This window comes from Cuculus canorus, chromosome 10 (assembly GCF_017976375.1).
Source record: "Cuculus canorus isolate bCucCan1 chromosome 10, bCucCan1.pri, whole genome shotgun sequence".
NCBI lineage: Eukaryota > Metazoa > Chordata > Aves > Cuculiformes > Cuculidae > Cuculus > Cuculus canorus.
Window position 1 is genome coordinate 8,602,243 of NC_071410.1, and position 10,369 is coordinate 8,612,611.

General features: G+C 43.1%; 1 protein-coding gene across 1 annotated transcript; it reads left to right on the forward strand.

The window, feature by feature from the left end:
* The first annotated feature begins 451 nt into the window (after positions 1 to 451).
* Positions 452 to 10,171, forward strand: RAP2C (RAP2C, member of RAS oncogene family). Its single transcript, XM_054075416.1, has 4 exons — positions 452 to 594; positions 669 to 1,026; positions 2,743 to 3,062; positions 7,805 to 10,171. The coding sequence occupies exons 2-3, from the start codon at positions 754 to 756 to the stop codon at positions 3,019 to 3,021; spliced, it is 552 nt and encodes a 183-aa protein (XP_053931391.1). The 5' UTR covers positions 452 to 594; positions 669 to 753; the 3' UTR covers positions 3,022 to 3,062; positions 7,805 to 10,171.
* The last annotated feature ends 198 nt before the right edge of the window (positions 10,172 to 10,369 follow it).

A 10,369-nucleotide genomic window follows, 5' to 3' on the forward strand; every position in this document is an offset into this window, starting at 1 on the left:
GTAGACACACCTCTTCAGCACAGATCACACTGACCACAAGGTGTTATCCTTTCCAAAGAAGGAACAGTGCCTGGAAAAACACTGTTTGAAAAAAAGAAAAGTGCTATTAAAAGTATGCTGAGAGGGGGGCATCGTGTCTGACATTCAAAAAAAATGCAACTGTTTAGTCGAAACTTAACTCTGCTTTAGCTTAAATAAAAAATACTCCACTTTTCTGTAATAGCAACAACTTCTTGCATCACCCAAACCCTTCTCCTCCCACTACAGGAGGAGAATGGGGCTGCTCGAGTGTCACACGGAAACTCGTCCCCAGTCACAGAAAGCGAATAGGGGCTGCCTGGGTGTCACACGCAAACTCTTCCCCCCCTCAGGAGGCGAATGGAACCGCCTGGGTGTCACACGCAAACCCCTCCCCGCGGCGGGTGTCACTGCATAAACCGTCCGTCGGCGCAGCCTGTGGTGGGGTGTGACCAGCCCGCGCTGCCGGAAGGGAAGCGGGGAAGGGGCGCGTCCGCCGGTGCCCCAGCGAAACCCTTCCGGGCGGGGGCGGGTGCTGTCGGGCGGTTCCCGCGGCGGAATGGAGTGACCGCGGCGGTGAGGAGCGGGGCGGCTGCGGGCGGCGGGGCCGGGGCGGGGGCCGGGCCCTAACGGCTCTCTCTGTCCCTCAGGCCGGCGCCAGTTCTCCCCGGGCGCTCGGGGCTATGCGAGGGCCGCGCTGCCGCCTGCCCTAGGCCCGGGCGGCGGCGGGGCCCGATGCGGGAGTACAAAGTGGTGGTGCTGGGCAGCGGCGGCGTGGGGAAATCCGCCCTCACCGTGCAGTTCGTCACCGGGACCTTCATCGAGAAGTACGACCCCACCATCGAGGACTTCTACCGCAAGGAGATCGAGGTGGACTCGTCCCCCTCGGTGCTGGAGATCCTGGACACGGCGGGCACCGAGCAGTTCGCCTCCATGCGCGACCTCTACATCAAAAACGGGCAGGGCTTCATCCTGGTCTACAGCCTGGTCAACCAGCAGAGCTTCCAGGTGAGCTCGCCCGGGCCGCCGGGCCCTGTCCCGCAGCCCCCCCGCCGCAGGGGGAGGTCGGGGTCAGCTCTCTGGGTGTGTGGGTGCGTGCCTGTGGGTGTCTCTGCGCCTCTCAATGTGTGTCTCTGCTGAGGGGCAAAAGTGAGAATTACCCGCTTGGAAAGTGCATCGAGAGCAGCCCTGCTTCCCGATGGGAAACTGCTTGTTTTGCAGGTGCTTATCAGGGTGCCACCGTTGTTAAGTCAGCGCTGGAGAACAATGACCCGCTCCCACTTCCCCAACAGAAATCTTTTGGGTATTCCCTTTTGTTAAGAAGTCACTTGATATTAAAACTGAGACTTCCTATTTTTTCCCCCCCCTCCTTCTTAAAAGGCTCATTGGTCTTGAGGAGAGTCTTATTGTCCTGTGACTTGTTAAGTACACTGCTATTTTCTGTTCCCGCCCTCTAAAATATATCCCTGTCCAACATGAGCTTGATGCTTTCACAGGGTGAGTGGTGTCTCGAGAGGAGAAGCAGGTCATATGTGATAATTTTTGGGTCTGGATTTCTTTACTACCATTTCAACTCTCCAAAAAATGGAAATATTTCAGCCACTAACTGGTGTCTAAGCTGCCTCCGGACATGAGGCTTTATTTATGGGGAATAAGTGGATTTAGCAGCACTGCACACAGCACAGGGATTTGCAACTACTGCGCTGGCTTCAGTTGCTGAGTTGGGTGTATTCCAGCTTGGCCAAACCTTGCGCACCCCCACTGAAGCAGCATGTTTGCTTCTGCTGAAGGCTAAATTTTATCTTAGCAGAGGCCTTGAGAGTACAAGCTGAAGGCATAATTTCATTGGAAAACAACAGCAATGAGATTGGGATGCTTCTCTCCTCATTTTCACTTTTTGAGGGGACCAGCAAGTCCCGATTATTGGATTGGACACGCAGTTATTGATCCCCCCGTGAATGTTTAATTATTCTTGTCTGTCTGTAGTGCTCTGAAGCTTGTAGGTGCAAATCGCGCTCTGCAGTTCTTTTACACAGTGGTGACTTCAAATGCTTAAATTGCTTTGTCTTGAAACTATGCAAGAATTTGTAGAACTCAGTAGCAGTGATAATATAAAATGATGAGGGGGCTGACTCAGACTTTAAGTGTAAACTCTTGATGTCAGTTCAGACTTGAATAAATGCATCTCTAGGTAATAAAATCTCTTTACAGCATCTAATTTGGTTACTTACATGTGATTAAATGTGTTCGCAGTGAATTATTTTAAGCATTCCAGAATTGAGAGGACTATTTAAGTTATTGGCTTTCTTCAGCTGTAAACACAAGCTTCCTAAATGATTATGTAATGGCACCCACACGCTGCTGCTAATATTACAGGTCGTGAGACTTGAGGTCTTTTTTTTCAGAAAACTGAAATCAACTTTCAAAGTAGCTCTACTGTATCTTCCTTGCTCTGTTTGTTATACACATGCCTACGCTTTATAAAATGTGTACGCATTTATATGCAATTGAAAAAACCTCTCTTTTATTAAAGATTTATAGTGAGCTTCCCTCAAGTTCTAGATCTGCATGTATTTAAGAAGACCTCTGATGTATTTTCGAATGTTCAGTTGCATGTGAGGCTAATTAAAACATGCTTCTGTAGTGGTTATATATCAATTTCATGTGATTACTTAAATGTATGTGATTACTTAAATGTACTAACCAGCTGGATTGTTTGATCAGGACATCAAGCCAATGAGGGACCAGATTGTCCGGGTGAAGAGATACGAGAAAGTTCCTCTGATCCTAGTGGGGAATAAAGTGGATCTGGAGTCGGAGAGGGAGGTCTTATCTGCAGAAGGCAGAGCCCTGGCTCAGGAGTGGGGCTGTCCGTTCATGGAGACATCAGCCAAGAGCAAAACAATGGTGGATGAACTGTTCGCGGAGATCGTCAGGCAAATGAACTATGCCTCCCTGCCTGAAAAACAAGATCAGTGTTGTACAACTTGCACCGTCCAGTGAGAGAAATAAAGAAAAACCTCAATCATGGCCATACAGAGCAGGTTGGTGCAGCAGTTGTAACTAATTGAGGTGCATAAGCATGCCACTTAAGTAAGCTGATAAAGTGTGACAGGGAATCTGAAATTAAGGAGTCTTACCTGGAGGTGGCCTTCCTCCAAAAGAGATGGAACCTGGTGTGTTCAGTTGCACATAATTACTTGAGTCAAATGGACTTCCTGTGTTACTTCAGTAGGGTTAGTCAGGGAACATTGCAGTAATTTTACAGTGAGACAAAGTGTATGATCTCATCTGCATTTGTTTTGACTGTCAATGCTGTATTCGACATTACATTACCCTTAATGATGTTTTTTTGATGTTGCAGTGGGTTTCTTCATTGGTTGTAGCTGGTATCTTTATTATTTTTAAGTCATGGGTATTATCTTGGTGTTCAGCAGGATTATCGTCACAAAGTTTCCCAGTAGTTTTGCTGAGAAGACTTTGAGCTTGTTTAAAAAAAAAAAAAAAAAAGAATTCTGTGGTACAGAAACTGGATATACTTCAAGTACATTTCTGTCTTCTCAGAGGAATAAGTTTAAAATGAACCACCCTGAGCTGTGAGGAGTGGCTCAATGTCCACATGCATTGGTCAAGGAAGTGGGCAAAAAGCTCTTCTAAATCTCCAGAGCGGAGAACACACAGTAAAATGGCTTCCCAATGCACTCTGTCCTTTCCCAGTGGCTCATAAGAGGTGTGGCAAGAGTGCAGTGTTCAGAGGGGCCTCTGTGAAGCTTCCCCTGTCTTGGGTATTGCTTTGTTTCTTTTTCTGCAAGGGTAGTGGCTCTTGGCCTTTCACATGCATAGTGGTCTTTTTCGCTGCCTTGTCCAAATGATTGTGTAAGTGGATCTGTTTTTCCCCTGCATGCGGCAGTGCTGCCGTTCCTGTGTGAGATGGTTCTGGACTCCCCCTGCTCTTGTTTTTCTCCATAGCCATTGCGGCTCTTGTTTCACCATTGGCTTGAACCTATGTTACTGAAAAGGGCTCTTCTGCGTCACTGCTACGCTCTGCATGCAGCCAGGTGCTCTGCCAGACCTTCAGTTGTCTGTTGGACCTGTCTTGGCAAACAACTCAAAGTGGTCTCTGAGGGGGGGGGACGGGGAAGAGAGAGGACATGGAAATTCAGGGGAAAGAACTGCTCCTCTTGACAGCTGCACTGATTGAGGCTTAGGTTCTAACTGTTGTGTTAGTAACTCTTGCTTGAATCAAAGGAGCTTTCTGTGCCTGAGTGACAAGAGGGAAAATAGGTTATTACTGGAAGCTTTGGACTATGTATCCTCTTTAATCTTGAGTGCAAGGTCAGAGAGTGAAGTCTCAAAGCTTGTCTTTGAGATTGTTATCAAGCGCTTTGTGAATGTAAAATTTCAGATACCTGTGACCCTAGCACTGTCATACTAAAGATAATACACGATGTTTTTATCTTCAGTTCTGTGAAATAAGGAAAGCCTGCTGTCACCGTGTGAGAGGTGTGTGTAAGTTCAAGATTTGCTTGCTGAAAGGTGAGCAAACTGCTTGTATTGGAACAGAGAAAAATACAAACGGAGTCTTTTGGTACATTAATCCCCAGCACATACAGAGACGTATAGGGTTATAGGAAGGAGTAAATCAAAGGAATTACTGCTTTTTTAATGGAGTGCTGCAGGGATAATCTCTTGAATCACATATAGTAATGCAATATTTCAGTTATTTCTAAGGCAGCCTCACAAATAAGGGTGTGCGGGTGTGGAGTATTGTGCCAAAGGTTATGGCAGTCCCCTGGGTTACTGCTGGTTCATCTTGTGCAGGTTGCTGTCTTCAAGTCTGACAAAGTCAGGGCCTTATGATTCAAATTTATGCTTCTAAATTTGTTTATTTCTAAGAGAAGCTTCTTTGTAACCTGGCTGCTTCTGGATTTAGGATTAAATATGTAGTGTAATCTTAAAGGTGAAACTGAGGTGAGGGGCAGGGCCTTATATTATTCCTTTGAATCATAACTTAAACCTAGATTTGATGCATTTCCTAAGCATGCTCTTGCTTTGGAAGAAACATCTTTATTCTTATGTCATAGCGATCTCTTGAGGTGGAGGATCTTAAGCTTTTGTAACACAGATTTCCTCTTCTTCATTCTGCCAAGCTCAGTGTCACATCAAGCCTCTAGCTGCAAAATACTTCTCTTGCTTCTATGAGATACTGCTTCCACCCAAGGTAGTCTAGTCACCTGTGCCAAAAAAGCAAGTCCTTCCTTCCTAAGCAGCTTTCTATTCAGTCCAGATCTTACCATGTCTGGAAACCTCTTTGCTCATCCTGGCTCTTCACAGGCTCCGTGCTCCATATCTTTCATTTTAGCCTGACATGTTTTGGGTATTTTCTTCTTCCTGGCTTCCACTCTGTCCTTATTTTTTGTGTAGGTGTAGGAGCTCATTAACTTTGTGATAAGCCTTTGCTGCCTGAAAATTTGTCTGATGTGCTTTAGTATAGGAGAACTGCTGATGGTGTCTTGTGATAGCTGTAATCAGCTTGGTAATTCTGCTTATCTGTGATCCAGGGAACAGTTGCTGCTTCTGAAACACCTGCTTTAGCAGTGACCCCACCTAGGTAAAGTGAAACTGAGGAAGTGGAATCAGCTGTCTGAAAAATCTGTGTTTAGGAAGTGGGCTTAAACTACAGCTCCACCTGTGACTTCTGTGACTCATCTGTGTCCACAAAGAGTCTTGTTCCAGATCAGCTGGTTCAGAATGAAGTATGTAGGAACAATTTGTGTCTCTACAGTTCTGATGGAGAAGCCAGTGGGAGGGTCGGGGAGTGGAGTATATGCTGGACCTGGTTTTATCTAAGGCCGTTCCAGTCAGTTTTAACTGCCAGATACCACTTGCCTCTTTTTGGTACTGATACTTCAACCTGTCTGTCAAGTATGATGTATAGGGTCTTTCACGACATTTTTGAGTAGTGCTAGCTTGAATTACTGTTGCAGTCAGCTCCTGTGGGTGAAATGAAGGATAGAACATAATACATAATCAGGATAACCCATAGTTCCTTTTAAAAATGTGTTCTTGCATCCTGCTCTCATCCCTCCCTTTCCTGACTTGGCAGTGGACTTCTCAGATTTCATTATTGCATTTAGAGATCCGAGATTTCCAGTAGCTGCTCTGTTCCTTGTGCTAGTATTTCTCTTGAATTTTCTGTATGACAGTGTCTCATACTTTAAATCTTTAGAATGTGGCACCTGTTATGGTGCTGGTGCATTAAAGGTTTTTTTGTAGAGGTAATTATCAGATTTGGAACATCTTAATATTGGGGTGAAAGACTGATCAGTGATTTCCATCCCCTGCATTAATGAGTAACTGATACTAGCAAGTGCTGAAGGAAGACTACTCTGCTCTGGGGATAAAACCTGAAAGTTTACTGTCTTCTGCTCTGTGTGACTATGCAACACAGCCAAATTTATCTTACTAGGTTGTCTAACATTCTCCTCTCTCCTGCCTGCTTCCAGAAGAGAACAGAGTGCTATAGAAATTTCATGGGCAAGTGAAGCCAAATAAGGTACTGATTGGTAGCTAATGGTGCTAAATATACTAACTAAGCACAAGGTACATAAAAAGATGATAAATCTGAATTGGGAGGTCTCTAACTTGCAAATACAGAGATGCAGAAAGAGTGTATGGAGGAAAATACTGTTACTTTTTTTCTGTCCTTACTATCACCAGCAATTCTTTGCTGGCCACAGCACTGGGTGCTGGATATAAGTGAAGGTTTGGGTGTGTCTGACTCTTGCAGGATGAGGAACTGCACTGTAAATGGTTTGCCTTTCATGTACTCTAAGCAAAGATAAAACGCATATTAAGTAGGTCTAATCCATTCCCATTAAAAGCTATGTGTTTGTTTGCTGTTTGTGCAGTACAGGGACCCTCCCCATCTAAAACTGGTAGACCAGCTACAGTTTGCAGGGACACATGCTAAGCAGACTGGATGAAAGTTGCTGTTGGTTGGAAAACAAACAAGCGAACAAGCAAGCACAACTTGGCTGTTTGCTCCTTTCAGTACAGGAGTGCTGCTCCTGAATATTGGGGGTGACCAGCTGTTAGGCAAGAAGGGCAACCCTGACTATGTCAGAGTACACTGTCATGCCAAACTGTTACTTGAGAGCAAATCAGCTGCTGAAAAGAAACAATACTGTAGGAAACACAGCATCCTGACTCCTATGAAGAAATGTCTTCAAGAATTGAGAAGGCTCATCAAAATCCTTGAGAAACCAAGCATCAGGCTTCATGGAAGTCCATGCATGTGCATGCGAAGGACGGGTTTCTACAGACTTTGAGCTTTGACTGAGGCTTTTTGGGATATCTCTTCAGCTAAACTTATGAAGTGCAAGCAAGTTATCAGAATTACCAAGATGTATTGGTCCCATTGGTAACACTACTTAAATTTGTAAGTTACTGGGTGATGTAGTGCCTCCTCTCCACCAATGCAAAGCCTAGTGTATGTATCTCTTGTTCAGGAAAACTTAGATATCCAAGCTGTTTCTGATTCTTGGAAGTAATTTAGTACCCCGCAGGGGCAGCTGTTACCAAGTTCATAGCAGTAATCTGTTACCTGTTTCCCTCTCATATTACCAAACTTGGAGGAGGAGAACTTCAAGAGTGCCACTGTGTAAAGCAATGTTTTGTGGAGCTCAGTATTGAAAACTAGCTGTTTCCCAGTGTGGGAGAAGCTGAGTTCCCTTGGAATGTGTGTGGAATGTGGCTTTCATTAGTTAATCTGTTTCAATTGCAGATAAATCTCAGAGGAAACTTGCACAGATGCTGCTTTGGAGAACTTTCAGCCCAGGTTGCAGAGCTGAGCCTTGGTAAACCTGTCTCTATTACAGCACATCGCCATACATCTAAGTGCGTAAGGTTGGTGGCCTCCAGGATCCACACACCTTAATCGGAATGCTTAGCACGTTTACCATAAGTTTAAAAATCTGTTCTTTCTCTGTCAGTCCTTTTCTAGCTTTCTAGGTTCATATAATGGCTAATATGCAAGAGTTCATTTTTACTATTTTAATTGATTTCTTTAATCAATTTCTGAACTTGTATTTATTAAATACTTAAACTCAGTATTACTACTCAATGCCTTTTAAAAAGAAGAGAGTTTTAATGGAGAATCAATTGAGCCTTAAACAAATGGTTACTTCTGTATATTACCTCGCATCAGTGCTTATTTCTATTTGCAAAGTTTTCTCCAACAATGTAGCTGGTCGTTCTTTGGGAGTGTTTGTTGATGTGTGACAGTGTCAGGGAAAGATACTGAAGGCACCTCTGTTGTCTGGATGTGGGATCCCTTTTCTTGGCAAATGCAGCTGGGATATTGTTTGTAACTGGTCCGGCTTGACAACAGGGATTACTTGGAATGGGAGGTTAAGTCTCCAGCTGAAGTTTTTCTTGCAGTTGTGGATTTCTTAAACTCCTTTAATAAAAAAATGATGATTGCAGCATTGAAAAAAGGCAGCACCCTTTCCTTCTGCTGAGTTTTTGAACTTGCGTGTTTACAAATAGCTTCTCTATGCCTTTGAAAAGGGATAATGCATCCTTCAAAGCGAGCTGCATGCTTGGTCAGTCAGCTCAGCTTTGCGTGGCGCATTGAGAGACACCTAGTAGACCTCTGCACATGTGTAAATCTAATGCAAATAAGATCACTTTACATTTTATAGTTCCTAATATTTGTCTTTCTGAATAATATTTTAAAGCAATATTTGTTAATGTTTTTCTTGCACTGTCACAAATTGCTTTTTTGTTGTTTTTTTATTTCCCCAGTAAACAAGTTTAATACTAGAGACAAGATGGTGTAATGAGGGGAAAAGCACCAGGTTTCAGTGATACAAACTGCAGGTGTGCTTTAAACAGCCATTGCCTTCCTTTATTGTTTACCTGATCAACGTTTTCTCTCAATACTTGAAAATATTAACAGTAACACAGGTATAAAGAGCGGAATGGAAATGTACAAAGAGCAGATAAAATCGTTTTGTTCAGTCTGATTAACCTGTTGCATACATGAGAGCTTTTACTAGCAGTGGTTTAAAATGTGTAAAATTTTTTGCAGAAGTTTAACAACTGCAGCTCACCTACTGCACCAAAGTTCTAGGTTTTTAGGAGCCCAGCTTTAGTCATTTGAACATGCTTCTAGAAATGTACTTTTTTTTTTTCTCTGTCATAGCTAAATGACTTTGAGAAAAGCTCCAGTAAAAGCAGCGATGGGTACATGAGGTTAAGCGGTTTAAAACTGACACATTGTATTGTGGATGATGGCATTTAAAACAATAAAAGATCGGTACCGTATCTCAACATTAATGTGTTTTATTGGTAGTAGCACTGCAGGCTGACTTTACAGTATTAGCAGACCTAAAGATTCTGAGTCTACATTCCGTGTGGAATTTGAATCCTGCAAAGAAGAGGATACCAGTTTTTCTGCTTGGGTATTGAAAGACCTGACTTTTTGCTGGGGGTTACTTGAAATGTTTTTTTTCCCCTGTTTGTACAAACTTTAAAAACAGGCTGAGGCTAATGTATAGGTTGGCACTTTAATATCAGAATTAAACCAAACCTTGTGTTCAAAGTAGATTTTGTTTTGAAGTGGTGGTTGTTGATCTTTTTTGTCAGTTGTAAGGAAGTAATAGGAAATAAAAGTAATGGATAAAGATCTTAGTTTTTCTTTGTTTAAGGGGGAAAGAGTTGGTTAATATCAATCGGTGGTTCGTTCCTATGGGTAGTTATCAAACCAGTGTTCATTTTCATTGACTTCAGCACAAAACAGAAAACAAAAAAAGAACAAAAATAATCTTAAAAAACTTAACCTAGGTTAGAGTGACAGGACTGGGAAAACAAGAGATGGTTTCTTCAGCACACTTTGGGGGGAAAAGGGACCACAAGGTATTTTAGGCTTCCTCGGTAGATTGCATGTGAAGTTGCTTATTAGAGTAAGAGGCCGATAACAAATGCAATATGTATTGTCTTTACTATGGCATCTGTTTAGGAGTTGTTCAAATTACTGCAGTAGGGCTCTACAAATGAAAATGTAACCTAACACCATATATCTAATGTACTGTATCAGTGATAGGGGAAATCTGGAACAACAAGTGCAAAAACGGAACAGTTACCTGTAAGGCTTTGTACAAAGTTTTTTCCAGTAGAATTCATTCCTGTCATTTTGTAAGACAACCCTACAGTCCACCTGTTTGTAACTTTTTTTAATAAAATAGATACCTGTATTACCAAACTGGGGTGACTGCACTGTGTTCAACACCTTCTAAAGTGGGCTGGACTGACAAGCTGCCTCTTTTTTTTTTTTTTTTTTTCCTTT